We start from the raw sequence: 21116 nt of genomic DNA on the forward strand, positions 1-21116 counted from the left end.
GTTGCTGTTATGAATATGTGTCTAGCATACAGAACTATTATTCAAGTTTTCCACATGTTAACACCCCAAAGTCTCAGTTAAACCATTGTGCAGTGCAATACACCTTTTTATTGTAGACTTTTGCAGGAAGATAATTTTGGTCATACACAAGCATTCCTCCTTTCAGATATTCAGAGGAGGAATTTAGCACTATGACCATAGAGGGGAGAGAGAGAGGTTCAGTCACACAGCAGTCAGGGGACAAGTGGCAAGAGGCAGTGGAGTTCCATCAGCTGGAGCTTACTATGAAGTGGGTGGATGATGAATTAGCAGACCATCCATGGGTGTCACTGATTGGAGAGGGAGAACAGCAGCAAGGGAGGATTTTGTCAATCAAATCCTGTAGCGAGAAGGGGACAGGGCCGAAACTGTGCTGTGTGTGTCTATGGACCAGCTCAGGAGTACATGTTTTCCCCCATAGCAAGCCACTTGAAGAGGAAAAGTCAAAGATTGCTGATGGGGGGGCCCCAAAAGAGGAGGTTCAGGGCCACTATGTGCAACTGTTGCACAGAGCAGGTGGGTATAAAATGTTTGTTATTTTAATAAAAATAATATCCATTCAAAATGGTTTTAATATTTTTTTTTCTTTAGCAACAGTTTTTTTTTTAATTTTTTTTTTTTTATTGCCATTCCAGACATTTTGACTTTGTAGGGTGGGGGCTCAGTGTTGCTTTCTTTACTTTTTTCTTTATCATCTTTGTTGTACAGTAGCAATATCATACAATATGTGGATGTTGGTTTCTTTCAGCGAGAATGGCTTTGAGGAAGGCCTTAGTACATTGGGCCTCATATCTGGGCTGTTTGGTGCTATGTGGTCTGCAGGGTATGTATTTTATAAATGTACCAGATTATTTTTGTTGTAAACAGATATCATAATCTATTTATATTTCACTTGTGTTGATGAAGAAGGGGTAAGGTTTTGTTTTTTGTTTTTTGTTCAAGCAGCTGGTTGAAAGGAAAAAAAAAACCCTGTGTTTGTGTAACCAGCTTTGTGGACCTGGAACATGCATGGAGATTGTGAAATCTTACAAATATGAACTCCTAATCTGTATACTTGTTCCAGGTCAATGAGAAATACTAGTTGGAAAAGCCCAAAGGTTGCAGCCAGCATTGTCAACTCCCGTTTTTTTTCTCATCGCAAACTCCCTCTAAATGTATGTGCTGTGAGCAAAACTATTTTTTTTTTTTATAGATTTATACTTTTCTTACCGACCGGTAACTGAAAAAAAAAATAGTATGAAACTTTTAACACATATTTTTTTTATAGACAATAGGAAAAAGGAAAGGGTGACTATATACAGCATGTGGTGTATAAATTTGGTAAAGGAGAAATTGCAACAATTACAGAGACATTTTTTTCATTTTGGTTTATATTTGTTTATTCAAATATTTGATAGTCACATGTTTGATGCACATGATTCGTTTAGTATCTGTATAAGAATACACTAATGAGGTATTTATTTAGGTGGTATGCGCATGATCGTCTTTAGTATATAATTGCACAGAGAATCACAAAGATCTAGTGATAATGTCACTGGATCTAAAGTAGGGTATATAATAAAAACAGAATGTGAAGGAGAAAAAGAAGGACCCAAGGACAGCAAAGTATTACTAAATTAACCTTTTAAGCATTTCAAATGAAGGCCGTCCCAAACATTCACAGGTTGCTCTATTAGCAGATAAAATAAAGTACTTGTTTTATTTTCAGATGTTTCACAACCACATGTTTATTCTCCTAGATCATTTATTGGCCCGACCCTTGGTGGGTTTCTGAATGAAAAGTTTAACTTTAAATGGGCAGCTGCCATGCAAGGCCTCTTACCATTAGTGGTGGTGAGTTTCATAACTGTTACAACTGATTTCCTCTAGCTTTTAATTTCCACTAACATTTCTTTTTGGTTTTCACAGTTTATTTTGAGTGTTGCGTTTTACTCCTGGGAAATTCATAAAAGGAAAAGACGGTGAGCTAATTTTGCATTTTATTTTTTACCAAATTAGAGCAGTCGCCAAAGCTATGCTTTATGCATTTATGTTGCCCCAGACTTAGATTACAATTAATACATGTTAAAAGCACACACATAATGCAGACTATGGACTTGTTTACAGATTTTTAACATGCAGTAAAAAAGCTTTAAAATAAACCATTCCTGACCAACAAATGAAGTGATTCATTCTTGCTATTTAAGGCACTTTTTTAATGAGGAGGGCTAGATGTATTTTGGCAGTTTTTAAAACAAAAGTAAAGATGCCCGTTAATAAAACCAAAATAATGTAAAGGCATAACAAAACATTGAAATATTTTAACAAACATTTAAAAATAAGATGTGCTGTTCCTTTAAAATAAATAAATTATATATATATATATATATATATATATATATATACACACACATACAGTGCTAAAGTTTAACCCCCTTTCTATACCATACAGCAATTAACAACCAATAATGAATTTAATTAAATAACCATAATGCATTGCATTATAAATAAAAAGAATAGTGATGCACTGTTCCTTTTAAAATAAAACAAATATAAAAAATATACATAGAAAAGTACCATACTGAAGTTTACCCCCTTTCTATCTCATACAGCAATTAATAATCAATAAAATATTAAATAATATTTTTTATACATTTATTTTAAAGAAACAGTGCATCACTATTCTTTTCACTTATAATCCAATGCCTCATAGTTATTTAAAGGAACAGCGCACCACTTTGTTTAAATATTTACTGGTTATTTAAGTGATAGCATACACTTTTTGGTGGGGGGTTTGCAGCATTTCTAAACAAGCATACAACTGTTTCCAGTTACATAGCAGCACATGGTGTTTATCTTCACATTTGCATAACGCAATGTTAAACTCATTTTGCTTTCTACAGGCCACAGTCTGCAAATTTTAGTACAGATCAAGAAAGAGAACCTTTGTTGCAAGAGGATTGCTGAAGACTAATAAAAGTTATAAAAGTTTCCACTGTTTAAAGCACTTTTGCAAAAGAAAGTGGAGGCATTGCCCACAAATGCCAGTGTTTACATTTTATCCTGAATGTTAGAAAATTTAAAATGGGTGGTTGTTATGGGTATTGCCACTATTTTTTTACACACATTAACTCAGTTGTTTTTATTTTGCCAAATATTTCTTTATAGAGTTATACTGTTTTATATAGTCATTGTGCAGGTTTATTAAGCTAGCTTGAAGTCTGAATGTTTTCTTTATTTGTATGTGCACTGCAGTCTGTCAGTCAGTTATTATAGAGAACACATATTTTGCAAAGTACTTTGAAGTACATTTTGGTAACAACTAAAGCTGACATTTCAATTATTATAGTAGTAATTGTAGTAATACAGGTAGTTGCGAACAACATGTTAAATCACTCCCAAGCTTTTTATATCTTTTTATGACAGCAGGATCTTTGCACCATGTTTACCAAGTCTGCCAACTTGGTAAACTATTAAAGGGCAATTTAAGTTCCCCCATTACCATTTTCATTCACGTTTCCAGGAATGCAGTAGGCAGTATTATTATTTGTCCCACTGCAGCAGGGGGATTAAGACTTAATGGTTATGTGGGGTAGAGACTTGAATTGGTGGGAAGATCTCACTATTAGATTCCCTAAATTTTTTTGGGAAAACTAAACAGGAAAGCTACCAATGCATAAGGGTTTCATTTCCATTTGTGCATATATTTATTTTGCCATATTTCAACTGTTTTTGAATATTTTTCTGCTTTTCACTTCGCACAGACTTAAGATTTGCTGTACACCGCTTACTGAACATGCTCTGAATAGACAGACAGCCACTGTGTTTCTCTTTACTCCTATTTGAAGGAAACCTGAGATAAACAAAGAGGCTAGCACTACAACTTCTCATTCTGTAAATGCTTGTTCGCTAACTTTCATGTTTGCCCTCTTCCTTCAATTCTTTGAGTCACTTGGCTGGTACAAGGATTCAGACTTTACTCTGACTTTTCTGATATGCATGTTTGTTACAGGTCAGTGACTTAATCATTGTTTAAGCCAGTTGGTCATTGCTATAACCAGAGAACTACAGTGGGTATAGAAATGAATCACCCCCTTTAAAATCTCATTTTGTTGCTTTGCAGCCTGAACTTAAGGAAGACACAGTTTTTGTTTTATCCAGCTCTAAGTGAAACATATAATGCCAACATATCAGAAAAAACAAACAATTCAAAAACAGAATCACTGAGTTGGAAAAAGAATTGCCCCTTAGCGTCAGTATTTTGTTGAACCACCTTTTGCTTTCATTACAACCTTTAGTCTGTTGGGATATGTCTCTACTAACTTTGTGCAAATATCGGAAAGTCTAGAGGTGCAATCTCTTCTTTGAATAACAGCTCAAGTTCTGTTAAATTTCATGGTGACCATTTTGTGGCCTGCAGTCTTGAAGTCATTCCACAGATTTCCAATGGGGTTTAAGTCTGGGCTCTGACTAGGACAAGGCACAGTAAGGACATTTGCCTATTTTTCTTCTTCCAACGCCATGTGGTTTTTGCTGTGTGGTTTGGGTCATTGTCATGTTGGAAGGTATTTCTCCCCCCCCCCCATCCATGTATCCTCCTATCTCCAATCCCTCTGCAGAGAAACACCCCCATAACAGGCTATTACCACCTCCATGCTTTACTGTAGGAATGGTGTTATTTGGATCATGAGCTGCATTGGATTTTCGCCAGACATATTGTTTGGTGTTCAGGCCAAATAATTCAATTTTAGCCTCATCTGACCATAACACCCTTTTCCATGTGGCCTCAGAATCGTCAAGGTGCATTTTGGCAAAGCTCAGTTGTGACTGCATATGGCCTTTCTGAGGAATGTTTTTTTTCTTGCAACCTTCTTATACAAGCCACATTTGTGGGGAATTTGTGATATTGTTGTCACATGACCACTCTTTGTCAATTCCTGCAATTGCTTAAGAGTTTCTGTAAGCCTCTTGGTAGCCTAACTGAGCAGTTTCCTCTTGGCTCTTTCATCCAGTTTAGAGCAACGTCCTGATCCAGGGAGGGTCTATGTTGTATCAAATACCTTCCACTTCCATGATAGACTTCACTGTGCTTCTAGGCATTACAAAAGCCTTTGAAATGCTTTTGTACCCATCTCCTGACTTGTGCCTGTCCACAACCTTATCCCAGAGATTTTTTGACAGTGCCTTGCCACGCATAGTTGTTTGCATCAATTGCACTATCAGGGACTGAAATGCTCCAGGAAAGCTCTTTTCATGCTGAGCTGATCAAAATGACCACAGCTGATCACACTTGAAAGTAAAATGGCTTTGTGTGCCATTGAGAAGGTGATTACTGTAACTACACCTGATTGAGTTTTTTTTAGGAGGGGAGGTAAGTCTTTTCCCAACTCATTTATTCTGTTTTTGATTTTTATCTGAATTCTAACCTTATTGAAATGTTATACAAATTGATATAACAAAATACATTATCCACATACCATAGGCAATAATGAAAAGCATATCACATTACATTATGTACATACCATAAAACATATTACATATAGACCTATGCATTCACCCTGCAGAAATCCCTACCCAAAAAGAGAACGAAAACAAGAACAAATTGGAGTACAATTAGGGACAGTCTACCAATAAATACTCGTATAGTATAAGGAAAAATATGGTGGTACAATAGACTATTCAGATTTTAACCCCTGGAAAAAAATTACCAATTCAAATCTTCTTCCATCCAACTTCCATGTAATATATGGTTTACTACTCCATGTCTTTGACTCTCGCAGTGGTGTATAACACATCACACAAAACACGACAAAACGAAACTATCACAAAGAAAACAAAAAAAATAAAAAATAATTCACTTGGCAGGAGAGTCTCCATCATCTCAATATGGTCCATCAACAATGGAGCATGTGCCGACCATGAATGGTGTGGTATAACCGCTCTTGCAACTGTCGGCCAATGCCTTAAAAGGCCTTTTTTAATGCTTTTATATGAGCCAGGTAAGATAGATAACAGAGTGATTTGTGGCGTGTTGTGGATAATCACCCCAGTTGCACAAGTATGAAGGTGGAATATTACATCCCAAAAATCATATACAGATGGACATTCCCACCAGATATGCAATAGCGAAACCTTAGAGTGGCAATGCCAACAAAGGTCTGAGACATTTGGATATGTCCTGTGAAGTAACAATGTGCATCTATACCAATGGGAAAGAAGCTTGAAATTCATCTCATGTGCCTTAGTTGCCAATGACATACAGTGGGTGAGAATAAACGCTTTTTCCCATTCCTCTGGTTTAATTTGAGCACTCAAGTCTAGGCTCCACTTATTTATATACTCCGGGAGGCATGGGTGGAGCCAAAAAACAAGAGCCCTATATAGTGCAGAGAGAATGTGATCTGCTATAGTATCCTGTAACAGAAGAGACTCAAAGGTATCTGGCTGTCTATTAAATACATCCCTTGAAGAGAAGGAAGGGAGAAAAGTTGATAGTTGCCGATATTCCAGTCAATATGGGATTGATTGCTGCTGAATAGGGATCAGATTTGATTCCAATGGAAGAGTTCCCTGGCAAAGGATTTGAGATATCCATCGGTTTGTCTCCTTGCTCCATCACAGGAAACTTCTCTGTGCCACTGTCGGAGGAAACCCTGTGTTACCGAACAGGGGAGTCATTAATCCCACTTCAGGAGAAAGTCCTAGTTGGGTTTGCAATTTAACCCAGACATGCAGTAGATGTACTGTGAGACAAGACGTAGAAGAAATTGGGCCACAAACAGAGATGTCTAGCCAGGAAAATGCCTGGAGGTCAAAAGGGGCAATTGACTGTCCTATATGTACCCATTTTTTAATATGAGAATGATGGAACCAGTTTACTAGTCTGGTAATAATATAGATCCAGTGCCCCTACACCACCCTTTTTTTTAGGGAGAGATAATGTTTTCCTTTTGTAGTCTAGGTCTCACAATAGGTATAGTTTGGAAGAGCTATGTCCATTTTTAAGATGTTGAATCTTGTATTGTATGCTGCATAAGCGGGTGATAATTTTCTATATATAACGTGGTAAGATCTTGTGGGATTTTAATACCCAGGTATTTAAGCGTCAAAGTGCAAATTTTAAATGGGAAATTATTCCCAAGAGCCTGGACTTGATGTGATAAAAGAGATACATCAAGAATTTCTGATTTAGATAAATGTACTTTAAAATTGCTCAGGGCCCAGAAACATTAAAATTCATGCAGCATAGAGGGCATGGAAACATGTGGGTTGGTGACATAAAGTATCAAGTCATCAGCAAATACTGCCAACTTCACCTCCCGTCTGACTAGTGGTATACCTGTCATACAAGAGTTTTGTCTAAGAGCTGCTACCAGATGTTCCATTACTAGGACGAACAGAATGGGAGACAGCAGGCATCCCTGACAAGTACCATTTTGGATGGGAAAACTAGAAGACGAGGATTGATTAATCTGTATTTTGGCTCTTGATTTAGTATAGAGTGCCATAATTTTCTTTAACAGAACTGGTCCAAGTCCTATTTATTTTAGTTTTTCCAAAAAGGGCTAACCAACACGATCAAATACTTTCTCTGCATCAACAGAGGGAAGGCAAGCTGGTATTTTTGCAGACGTGAGATAATCAATTTGGCATAGGTTTTAACACAAACCCCAATTAAAGATATATGACAATAGCTAAAACACAGCCTAAAATCCGTTTCTGTTTTAGGAAGTAATGTGTCTCTAGTGTCTGAGGTGGAAACCCATTGATAGCAGTTATGCTACTGACTGAATACCCATAAAGGAACACTGTTCCTTTATAGGTCTTGCAGAATTTTGAAGTAAAACCATTGGTGCCAGGACTTTTACCTGATGGTGTAATTGCTTCCAATAATTACTCAAGTAAGAAAGGAGAATCCAAAGAGTTCCCAATATATTCATCTAATTTGGAATAGCAGTTTTGTGCACATATTCCTGTATTCGGTGGTCAAGAGTCTGAATCGGAAGATGGTAAAGGAGCAAAATTATACAAAGCTGTAAAATAATCACAGAAAGCCTATTGAAGAGAGTGTGGAACTGAAGTGATTTCCCCTGGATGGCAATGCAATACTAGATATAACGGTCTGGGAGGAGCCCGGGTGTAATGACCGAGCAAGTGATCTCCCAGACTTGTTTCCATACCTTCCTAGGGCATATCTATGTTGACCTCTATTATGGGACACCTCTAGGGACTGTAGTAATGATGACCTTGTCAAAGATATCGGCCAATAGCTTAGAAGTCAGAGTTTTTTTATGTGAAATCTCCAAAGCCCGAAGCTTGGACAGAATATCTTCTATAGTCACAGATCTTTCTTTCTTTAGGCGGGTTCCATGTTAAATAGTCCTCGTAGTAGGCTTCCCATTGTAGCGGTAAGAGAGTCTCCTCATGCTTATCGTCAGCAATACAATTTTGAATCTCCGCCACAATTGCCTGATGGCAAAGTGGATCTGACATAAGAGTTTAATTTAAGCGTCAAGACCTGTCAAAACGCAGGGTCTCTGGAGGGTATATTGTCAAAAGAGATGAATGATCAGACCAAATAAAAGACTCAATATCCATATGGGGATTCCATTCAAATATATGTGGTCCCACAAAAAAATAATACTCTAGCTTACTATAGGATTGGTGAACTGAAGAATAATATGTATAATTCAGATTTTTAGGGTTTAAGGTATGCCAAAGGTCAAGCAGTCCATGTTCAAACAACTCTGTTTTAAGGCCTGGGAGGTGGTATCCAGCTGAGGATCTAGTACCATATTAAAGCCCCCTCGTACAAGGATAGTAATTCTGCAAATTCTGTCAAAAAATGAAGGTATCATGTAATTGCCATTATTTGATTGTTGTTTGAAATGTACAGATTGGCAATTGTAAAGACTTTATTCCAGATCAGTCACATGTTCCAAGGGCAATATTGGTAAACGCTTGTGATTAGCGATAGACTCCCCTAGTCTTGGAAGAGGTCAAGGTACTGTGAAACCATCTTGAATAGTGTCTACATGAGCATGCTGGAATACAATTAGCTTTAAAATGTGTCTCTTGGAAAAGTATAATGTCTACCCTAGATTTATGAAGAACATATAAAATGTGGCCTCTTTTTCATTGGTTGTTAATACTATTAACATTATATGAAAAAAAGTTTCAATGAGGATATCAAGGATGAGTCAGGTGCCATTTCCTGGCTGCAAAAAAAGACCAAGAAAAAGGGTAGAAAAAAGGGGACACAAGGATGAGAGAGATCACTCTCTCTGGACCTGGGGCTACCCAGGAACCAAAATCTAAATAAGGAGGTATTAGACTATACAAGGAGGGTAGTATATTAGACACAAAAGGGATTACAAATATCCAAATAGAAAAAAAAAAGAACAATTCCCACCAATCCCTACCAGAGGGCTGGTGTACCTACGAGGGGGGAGTGGACTCAAAGAAGGCCCCATAATAAGAGGGAAATATCAACTTTTATCACAGTCACCAATATATATGAGAGACAAAAATTCCAACAACTTAGCACCCCAAAGAGCTTGTATTCTCAAACACGAAAAAAAACAACCCACCACACTACATTTTTCCCCTTTTCTTAGTGCCACAACATACAATTTCCAACCAGTTCATCTTCTAGAAACTATAGCAGCTGAGTGGCAGATCGAGTATGGTAGGTCCAACGCCTACTCATCATCCAATGCACTACAACAGCCTCCCAGTGCATATAGAGAATATCGCATTGTAACTATATAAAGAAAAATACCAAGGCAAGGCGCACATACATTTCACAAGACATACAGTCGCCCCCTTAATTCCCCACATTTACATGCATATGTGTGCATGCCATACACACATGTACATACCCATGCATACATATACTCCCATGCCCAATCTACAGGGATCCCAGCAGTTGTCACAGTTTATAATAATACAACAAATTCCACAAATATTTCATTGTCGTGCGCAGGTGATGTGGTCAGGGCAGTAGGTTAATATATATACAAATAATGCTACTTACCCACGGGGCATCATTCTCTCATTTCCCCTACACGACACATGGTCACATTGCAGCATATACTGTATATATAGAATTTTTCACTACTTCCCCTGGGTGCAACCACGCCACCTGAAAATGTTTTGATAAAAAAAAAAAAACAATTCTGACATGTTGATCTTTCACTTAGATGTTATAAATTGCAAGTAAATACAGCTGGATAAAACAAAAACGGTGTCTGTCCTCATTGCAGGCCGCAAAACTGAAAAATGTGAATATTTTAAAGGGAGGCGATTATCTTCTACACCCACTATGGCATTATTAGAAGGGGGTGACAATGGCAGCCCCTCCATGTGTCTCAAGAGAATTTTCTTTACATTTTCTTTAGTCATCATTTAGCAATCAAGATTTATGAGTTGATCTAATCTTCAGACATGACTTGCATGTTCACAAGAATATATCATTGTTGCAATGGTGAATTTAACTTTGAGTGATGTCTTTAGCATCTAGATTATTAAAAACATGCAGTTTTCGAATAAAATCATTACATTGTAAAGTAGAGATTCTAGAAAATGCCATGTTCGATCTGGTCATTATAGGCCAAGATTCAAAGTGTCAGTAAATATCAGTACAGTAACAATAAGGAGTTGATAAAAAATAACTCCAAGAATTACAAAAAAATACCCTTTGCAATGGACCCATCCCTCCACACTGCAAGGGTTAAATGCTTGGTAACTTTACTGGAAAAAGATTATGGTGTGATACTTGGTCCTTGCTCAGTCAGGCAGCAGTGTTCTCTTTCCCCTCTGGTTTGTGGATGGTGCTTTGCCATCATAGCATATAGTTGAGGGCTCTTGGCCCTGCATTGTAGATGACAACATCATTATGTGACCATGGCCCACAGCACCTTAGAGAAGAGGCTTTGGGGGAACAGCCCACATAAGGAGGAGGTGGTTGGAGCGAGGAGTAGGGTAAGTATTGCACCTTATTTCTCATCTCCTAGAGTTAAAGCTGTAAAGGTAGTTTTTTTGTAATTCCTTAAGTTGGGCATTAACAATGCTTTGGCCTATTATAATGTGTTGCTTTAACCTCAAGCCAACCCCATAATGCATATACTGTATATAATGGCAAGAAACATGGGCTTTAATATCCAGCTTACGCACATAAGTGTCCATGGCCGCATAAGGTTGTGTGCTGAGAGCTCACTCATTGTGCACTCCTAGCACACTGACCAAGCTGTCACTACTGCTCCTAGTGAAGGCTTCTAAATGGGAGCCAGTCACAATGATCACATGATAAAGAAGCCGTACTGCCTCCCAGGCATTAAAGCCCACTTAGAGTGGCATGGGACGTGATGTTAAGGGTTAACAAAGTATGATTAACTTGTTTATGTAGTGTGAGAACCCCCCTCACACATGCAAACCCATGTATTTAGTATGGTAATTTTGTATTATTCCCTGATTGTCTAGCTGGATACGTTTGTTTCACAATTCTAGTAATGCAAAAACAGAATAGAAAACGTGGTAGTTTGAATTATTTTAGTTTTATTACCACCTTTTTTTTTTACCTGTAACTACAACTGTGGGATATGTTATAAAATCTTACAAAAATAAAAATAATTATTTTAACTTGCTTTATTCTGCCAAACTGTGTGAAACGTGTTAAAACTGATCTCATGGATGAAGCTTGTAAGGCATCCAATCCTGTCTCTTCCTATGTGCAGTACAAATGCATCTTTACTTTCTGAATACGTTTCCTCAGTGACCGGAAAATCCAAGTGTAGCCATGGTGTTAGCACTATTGACCAACAATCTGCCAAATCACCCCACTGCCAGACTTCTTGCATCCTTTCCAGAGACAATGAACAGTCATTTGTGAGCTTTGTTTTTGTTATTTTATTGGTGGGTACATAGGGTTGGGGATATGGGATGCCCATAGAATTAATCATTGCCATCATATTTACAGGTTTCAATATACTTTGATCATATTTAGAGCCTGAAGATTGAATGTGAACACTTGAGCTAAGTAGAAATGTTCTCCTGCAGCTCCCTGCAGACTGTTACTCCCTCTGCATCTCCTATGCAGACTATTGCTCCCTGCATCTCCATGCAGACTGCTGTTACTAAGAGTTCTCCATCCATCATGGTGTGACGGACAGAAACATCACTTTTGACTGTGTAAAAGTAATGGTCTTGTTATCTCCATCACCTGTCCAAACTTGCTTCCTCTTACACACTTGATTTCCTCCTGCACAACTTGTAATTATATTTAAGGTATAACACATCCTCTTCGAAGAACTCACGCTGAGTAAGCCCCTCTACTGGCTCTGGTGACTTGCTGCTACTAGGCCTGAGGCCTGCAGAACCTCTCCCAAGAGGCCTAGTAGGTTAAAGTCTATGTTCTAGGAAATAGACTACTGCTCCTAGCCAGTACCATTTGCAAATCGTTTGTTCCCTGGCTACATTGATTTGACACACACATCCCCACAGTCTCCTTTCTGATCCAGGACTCTTCACCATCCACCGTGTGCATGATAAAGACTCTGCTAGTGACCGTGTAGAAGCAGAGTTCCCTTACAGAATCCCTGGCACATCCTCCAGCCACCCACTGTGGTAACACTCACCGACCTTCCAATCTTCCAGCCCTGAGTCCTTGATGAGGAACTTTCCCTGCCCATGCGTTCCGACAGCTTCTCCTGCCCCTCTGTTCCAGGAGTTCCCTGCCACCGTCCATGTGGTGACAGAGACATTGCCAGTGACCATGTAAATGCAATGTTCCCTCACAGTTCTCCCGGGCCTCCTCCTTTGATCCCACACCTCCCCCCCCCCCCCAGATGGGGGTGAGATTCTGCGACTGTCTAGCACTCCATTCCTCACGTCAACCAGTCGACTACTCCTCCCCAGCAGCATGTAACCTCAGCATATATAGGAGGCCTGCCAATGCCAGGTAGGGATTGGTCAGGTCTCCCACGTGTGCTGCCTACCACTCCACCTCTAAGGCCCAGCCTCCTCTTCCAGAACATTCTCCCTGGAAGCAGTGGAGGTGCCTCAGAACTGAAATGCAGGTGATCACACCCACTGCCTATCTAACCACTCCCAGCCCCAGAATCAAAACAGACAGGTCTAGCTTGCAGGATAGGCCTGCCTAAATTTGCCTGTGCTGAACAAAGCTAGTAAAATAACCCTTACTAGCACCTACCTTCTGGTAGAGGGTGCTACACAAGTTTTCATACCTGTAAGGTTATAAAATGCAGCAGATTTCCTTGATAATGCTGAGCACAGGTGGGGGTGAGGTGAGGCATGTGACATTCAACAAATTGGACTCCCAGATCAACTGTGCATGTCTGATGATTCCTTAAGAAATGTGAGGGATGGACAACTATTTATTTGAAAAGTTTGGCCATAAAAGGCCATGAACTTGCACGGACCAGATTCAGGCAGTGCAGACATAAGTATATGTCAGCACTGCTAGCCCAATCTACAGATGGACTGTGTCAAGAGCGGTTCCCAGTTCAAGGAGAGCAGGCAATGGCAATCAGTGGTGTGTTCAAATTAGTATCATGAGGTATGGAATTGGAGCTTGAAGAAGGATTTTTGCCTGGTAATTGTGAAAATGAAAGGAATTGCTTTTACTCTGGGGGGCTGCCGGAAGTTCAGTTTTAAATCTGTAAATTACTAGTGATTCATTTAGAAAAAAACAAAACAATTTTTGAAAGACATGATCACTTCTCAAATAATCTCATGTCATAAGTAAAAAAATAATAGATTTGCTAAATAAGAATTGTAGCTTTTCCTGTCTCTGGACAATGCTACACTATAGAACTCAGTTACTACATCTAAAAAATAGGTATGTTTCCTACACAGTGATTTACATTCTAGTACTACGTTTGTGTGTTGACACCACAACTTGTGTATTTAAGTGGCACCAAAATAGAAAAGGGGGCTGCTAGGGGTCATACAGATTATTGTCAAATTGTCATAGTGGAAGAGAACATTCTTGTCTATAGCTGACCATTTGGAACCCTCTTAAAAATGAAATGTGGATGCTTACCATATGTTGCATGCTATTAGTCGGTGCTTGTAATGTCACAGATTGTAATGCCACCAGACGTGTCCATGAACAAATTTGGCAGCCCTTCTACAGACACAACAACTATTAGATTATTGTATGTGCCTTATGGGTTTTCATTAAAAAAATATGTACTCTCTGTAATGGCAACTTTTGCTAACTGTCAAACAGGATGTTGCAGGTTACAGAGCATTTCCACATCCCTCTAAAAGCACAAGGTTGGGATCAGTGCAGTGACTTTTTTTGTTTTAGATAGAGTGGGAAAGAATTAGAACTCATGTCAAGTTTTCACTGCTATTTGCAGTTCCGTTAAAGAGTTTTCCCCTCACTTAGGCTTCATGTACACAATCTCTTGAACGATTTAACTTGACAGCTATAAACCGTCATCTAAAAATGGCCACGTTTACATGCCGCATTTTGTCACGTTTAGCCACGTTTGCGTCTAGAAGTGTTTGTAAAGAAAAAATTTTTTTTGGGGTTAAAATGAAAAACGTCTGTAAAACGAAACACTGCTAAATGTGAAGTACCGTGTTTAGCAGCATTTACAAGTTGTTACAGGCATTTGGCGTTTCAAATGCCTCTGAACATCTGCCCTGAACCCATTTTTTTGTGTTCCAAAAAAGCTTCTAAACTCAACTGCCTATAAACGACTATAAATGACCCTGTGGACGTGTACTGATAAGATAACATAGAGGAGAGTTCAGGGGCAGCTAAAAAAAAAAAATATGCCCAACTGCTCCTAAACATCCGTTTACCAGCAGCAGTGTACATGAGGCCTTACTTACCCCCCAGAAAATGGTTTAATCAGACCGGAAAATAGCTAAAATTAATTTTTTGTATTTTTGTAGTAAAAACAGACAAGGGTTTTAATTCTGCAGCCACGTAACAACTAATTGATGAGCATGGTTTCATGCAGGAGCTTTGTCAGGGCATGCATCTGAACCTAGGACCTCTGCTCTGTCTGGCAGTAACTCTTTTTGTTGAGCCAACTGAGATGGTGGACAGCTCCCTGTCTGATCTGTTAGACCAGCAATCCCCAAAGTTTTTGGCACCGTGCGGGGGTAAGCGATTTTTCCTGGGCAATAGCTGATGTTCGCGCTTCAGTTATCACGGCAACATGGTTGGTATGGTGTCAGGATGATTGAAGCGCATTATTTCTTATATTACATTGTAATTTAAAATTAAATAGTTCAACTCGCCATAATGCAGAATCAGTGGGAGCCCTGAGCGTGTCACTTTCCATGTTGCCTGCCACCAGATTCAGCTTGTCACTTTCCACATCACCTAACAACCAGATGAGGAATGTCACTTGCCCTGCTGCCTGCCACCAGATGAGGAATGTCACTTGCCCTGCTGCCTGCCACCAGATGAGGAATGTCACTTGCCATGTCCCCTGCCACCAGATGAGGAATGTCACTTGCCACGTTGTCTGTCCCCCGATGTGGATTGTCACTGTTGCAGCCTCCCTCTACTGCGGCATGCCCCCAGATGTGGATTTGTGGATTGTCACTTTTCTGTCCCCAGATGCTGGATTGTCACTGCCATGGCCTCCCACTACTGTGGCCTGCCACCAGATGTGGATTGTCACTGACCCTTTCCACCAAAAAATATCAGCTTGTCACTGTTATTAATTTTATTGTAAAGTCAAGTCCCCCCCCCCACCAGCAGTGCAGGGTACACTATACTAACAGTATCTAAACATGGAACGCGGGTAAAGCTAGCTGAGCACATGGCTTGGAAGGTACTGTCCCACATATAGCAAGGGCGGGCAGTGAGAGATTACGTCATTCTCTCTCATTGGCCATGGCTGCACCTGTGTGTAGAGCAGCCTTCGCGGCCCTGTATGTAAGGGCAGAACAGCAGTGGGGGCAATGAGAGATCTCTCTGTTCATGCCACCGCACCGTAGACAGTCTCCTTCATGGCACGGCAATAGAGTCTCTATGGCCCTGTGTTGGGCCGCAGCCTGGGGGTTGATGACCTCTGCATTAGGCAATCTTACCTTGTACCTTGCACCATGCTTCTTGTGAACATTTGAACTTTTTGCTCATCCCATAAACTTCGTATTTAAGCCATGCCTATTTCTATTTGCCAAATTATTATACTCTCTCTCCAGCTAATATCTTGCTCTTGTCAGTCCTGCTGCCATTCTTAAGTCCGCTGCCAGTCATTATCAATCTTTGGCTTGTTCCTCGACTACTCATATGCTAGAGCCCAACCTGCAACCACCTTTGGCTTGTTTACTGACTATGCTTCCACTTAATCCCTACCTGCTACATCTGCTACTGGAACCCAGCCTGCTCACCTCCTGGTGGGGTGATCCTAAAGGACAGTGACCTGGTACTAACATGAAGGAAAACCCATTTCCACAATCGGCAGCTCTGGTGAACACCAGTTAATGCTTAGAATCCGCACCTCGGGTTGGCCCCTGTCATCCGCCAGGGTGACCTGCTTGCATACCTACCCTGCTGGTCGGTGATAGCCTTGTTATCGCTATAGCTACTGATTTCCAAGCTTGGACACTGATGATGACAAGCTTTTTCTGTTAATATTCCTCCTTGACTCCATGTGCGGATTATCAACCTCCTAACTCCTAATGCTCCAGGTTAGCCAATAGGTCTTTTTGAACTCACTTGCTTTTTGGATTCTCAGACATCCTATCTTTATTTAATACATCGCACATTATATTTAGAAATATAAAGCGTAGGGAGAGGTAACCAACCTCAGGGGACTTTTAACGGTATCAGGCATTACATGTAATAAAGAGAATCACATAGTAATCACTCAAAAAGAGTTTTGAATAAAAAAAGATTCTTAGAAATTTATTATACAAAAAATAACAGATTTTGCTAAAACACTGTTAATACAGATACAAATCCATACAATACATAGAGATCTTGAAGAATAATTTGCGAACTCAGTCAATGTAATATGGTGCTCAACATGTTTCACTCATAGGCGAGTTTCTTCAGGAGCTTTGAATATCATTGACAAGTATAATACTGCATGGATAAACACATAAAGAGAATTAGTTGAATATAAAATGCATGTTCCAGTATTCACAATAAAGTTTTCAAAAAGAAACCAACAGGTAAATATGATTACTACAAAAGAAAAAAAAAATCAAAAATCATATGTTTATATATATACACAATGAACAGGGCATTTAGGTCTGGGGGGCTGAAAGATCACATACTCACCCACTGTATGTTCACAAAATAATTCAATCAAAGAAACCCAGTATTGCAAAAAATGAAGAGCCTCAATGGTGGATGGGGGACATCCGGGCTATAAGTGCTTGCAGGGATAGCAGTCTAAATACACAATCAGAAAGAGGGAAACAAACCCCCTGTAGTTTAAAAAAAGCATGATATTCCTCTTAGGAATCGCCAAATTTAGCGATTCCAATGGGATATATATAGACTACATACATATATAGATAATTTGAAGTGATTACCTGATAGGATCAAATTGGATAAGTGAGCCCATAAAAAGGGGACAAAGGCTGCCGTAGCCGATCTGCGGCTTCATAAATAGAAAGGAGAGGTATCCCCCGGCCGCTCAGATAGAGAATTGGTTTAACTTCGTATTGCACTAAGGCATATCAAGTCTGGTACAAATAAAAGACAAAAAAACAAACCAACAAGCAAGGACCACAAGTTAGTTCTGATAGGTATCTTAATAAGAAATCAGATAGAGATACAAGCTAAGCTAGATGTAACAAAGACAGCCAGCTGCCTACCTTGTTGTACGAACGTATGGCCCTTACAAGCACCCGGTCCTCCACAGAAAGAGTGAAAGGCAGTGAAGCGCTGCCTTATAAAGCATTTCCCCCAACACAGCGGCATCTGGGAACACCGCCGGAGGGCGGGCGGAAGTATCTCAGCAATCAGTCTCGGAACGAACCGAGGAGTGTTCCGCGCATGCGCGCCGTGACGTAGACCGTCGTCACCCGCACACGGCGGCCATTTTGGAAAATCCTGCAGCCATCCACAGTGATGGCAAACAGGGAGATTCCTATGATACAACTCCTGCGCCTGCGTGAGAAGGTAAAACACAGGATATGCCATAATGACTGAGGGAAAACCCACAATATACTGTGTATGGGTTGGGATGGAAGAGCAGAGGGGAAGGAACAGGCATTGAGAATGTATAACCACTGACCACCAAGGCGAACCCGGAGGGAAGGAACAATGCCTGAGAACAAGCCATTTGCCCAAAAACAAAGCACAGCAAAAGATCGAGTCCACCTACATCGAAGAGCATGTTAAACGCTCCTAGGTGAAGGGGAAAGAATCCTTAATATATGGCATAAACAACCAACAGAGTGCTGAGGAAAAAGATAGGGACTTGCATAAATACAGCCCCGCAAAAATTGATCAAATAATGCAAGATCATATTAAGGCCCCGTGCGCCCGTGCAAGCTTAGTCCAAAGGTGCCCCATAATAGTGATAAATACCAAAAACAGAAACAAACAGGCCAGAAAAAATAATTTGACCGTAATTTAAAAGTAAAAGAAATAAAAAGGGATAAAAAAAAGGGATAAAAAGGGATTTTTTTTATCCCTTTTTATTTCTTTCTCCTATTCCATTAATAAATAAGCATTATGTTATTCTATATATATTTCATTTTCAATATGGTCGAGGGACTAGGGGGCTGAAATATCCATCTATACTTGCTATGCTATATTATTTATTTAAATCAAACTCCCCATTTTTTTTTTGAGTCCATTTTGAAGAGTACTTTTAAATTATGGTCAAATGATTTTTTCTGGCCTGTTTGTTTCTGTTTTTGGTATTTACCACTATTATGGGGCACCTTTGGACTAAGCTTGCACGGGCGCACAGGGCCTTAATATGATCTCGCATTATTTGATAAATTTTTGCGGGGCTGTATTTATGCAAGTCCCTATCTTTTTCCTCAGCACTCTGTTGGTTGTTTATGCCATATATTAAGGATTCTTTCCCCTTCACCTAGGAGCATTTAACACGCCCTTCGGTGTAGGTGGACTCGATCCTTTGCTGTGCTGTGTTTTTGGGCAGATGGCTTGTTCTCAGGCATTGTTCCTTCCCTCCGGGTTCGCCTTGGTGGTCAGTGGTTATACATTCTCAATGCCTGTTCCTTCCCCTCTGCTCTTCCATCCCAACCCATACACAGTATATTGTGGGTTTTCCCTCAGTCATTATGGCATATCCTGTGTTTTACCTTCTCACGCAGGTGCAGGAGTTGTATCATAGGAATCTCCCTGTTTGCCATCACTGTGGATGGCTGCAGGATTTTCCAAAATGGCCGCCGTGCACGGGTGACGACGGTCTACGTCACGGCGCGCATGCGCGGAACACTCCTCGGTTTGTTCCGAGACTGATTGCTGAGATACTTCCGCCCGCCCTCCGGTGGTGTTCCCAGATGCTGCTGTGTTGGGGGAAATGCTTTATAAGGCAGCGCTTCACTGTCTTTCACTCTTTCTGTGGAGGACCGGGTGCTTGTAAGGGCCATACGTTCGTACAACAAGGTAGGCAGCTGGCTGTCTTTGTTACATCTAGCTTAGCTTGTATCTCTATCTGATTTCTTATTAAGATACCTATCAGAACTAACTTGTGGTCCTTGCTTGTTGGTTTGTTTTTTGTCTTTTATTTGTACCAGACTTGATATGCCTTAGTGCAATACGAAGTTAATCCAATTCTCTATCTGAGCGGCCGGGGGATACCTCTCCTTTCTATTTATGAAGCCGCAGATCAGCTACGGCAGCCTTTGTCCCCTTTTTATGGGCTCACTTATCCAATTTGATCCTATCAGGTAATCACTTCAAATTATCTATATATGTATGTAGTCTATATATATCCCATTGGAATCGCTAAATTTGGCGATTCCTAAGAGGAATATCATGCTTTTTTTAAACTACAGGGGGTTTGTTTCCCTCTTTCTGATTGTGTATTTAGACTGCTATCCTGAAGCGTTTCCCTGCAAGCACTTATAGCCCAGATGTCCCCCATCCACCATTGAGGCTCTTCATTTTTTGCAATACTGGGTTTCTTTGATTGAATTATTTTGTGAACATACAGTGGGTGAGTATGTGATCTTTCAGTCCCTTTGATCTTGCACGACCTAAATGCCCTGTTCTTTGTGTGTATATATATAAACATATGATTTTTGATTTTTTTTTCTTTTGTAGTAATCATATTTACCTGTTGGTTTCTTTTTGAAAACTTTATTGTGAATACTGGAACATGCTCTTTATATTCAACTAATTCTCTTTATGTGTTTATCCATGCAGTATTATACTTGTCAATAATATTCAAAGCTCCTGAAGAAACTCGCCTATGAGTGAAACATGTTGAACACCATATTACATTGACTGAGTTCGCAAATGATTCTTCAAGATCTCTATGTATTGTATGGATTTGTATCTGTATTAACAGTGTTGTTTTAGCAAAATCTGTTATTTTTTTGTATAATACATTTCTAAGAATCTTTTTTTATTCAAAACTCTTTTTGAGTGATTACTATGTGATTCTCTTTATTACATGTAATGCCTGATACCGTTAAAAGTCCCTTGAGGTTGGTTACCTCTCCCTACGCTTTATATTTCTAAATTAAATATTTGGGATGTGGTATCATTATGTTTTGGTGGTTTCACATCATTCTTTAAACATCACACATTATACTTTTATACCATCCCTGCTATGGTCTTTTTTTTTGTTTTTGTATTTTTTTAGTAATAACTGATAAATCATCAATATTGCTTCTGTGAATGAAAAACTATCTATGAATGGAGGAGGACAGATAAATGAAAGTTCTTCCTCCTCCATCATTCATAGATAGCTTTTCATTCGTCTAAGCTATAGTATAGCTTCTATGAATGGGGAGCAGGTGGCAAGTGCTGGTATATTTGGCACTCTTGGTAAGTGCATATGGCAGGTTCTTTTGTTCTATTAAACTCCGCAGCACTGAAAAAAAAACATGAGGGTGGATAGGAGTTTTACAATGAAGCAGGAGCCAGCAGGATGCTTTGGATTGCT

General features: G+C 39.7%; 1 protein-coding gene across 4 annotated transcripts in view; it reads left to right on the forward strand.

Annotated features, from left to right (window-relative positions):
* SLC18B1 (solute carrier family 18 member B1) overlaps nucleotides 1-3149 on the forward strand; it is an 80746-nt gene extending 77597 nt beyond the window's left edge. For all 4 annotated transcript variants that reach the window (XM_077486850.1, XM_077486851.1, XM_077486852.1 and 1 more), the window contains exons 11-14: nucleotides 788-862; nucleotides 1779-1872; nucleotides 1948-2000; nucleotides 2922-3149. In XM_077486850.1, the coding sequence (XP_077342976.1) occupies nucleotides 788-862; nucleotides 1779-1872; nucleotides 1948-2000; nucleotides 2922-2985 (286 nt within the window). In that variant the 3' untranslated portion in view covers nucleotides 2986-3149. The remainder of the gene's footprint in view (nucleotides 1-787; nucleotides 863-1778; nucleotides 1873-1947; nucleotides 2001-2921) is intronic.
* Nucleotides 3150-21116: the final 17967 nt, after the last annotated feature.

This window comes from Lithobates pipiens, unplaced genomic scaffold (assembly GCF_037356315.1).
Source record: "Lithobates pipiens isolate NorthernLeopardFrog02 unplaced genomic scaffold, aLitPip1_a1.2 Scaffold_18, whole genome shotgun sequence".
Lineage (NCBI taxonomy): Eukaryota > Metazoa > Chordata > Amphibia > Anura > Ranidae > Lithobates > Lithobates pipiens.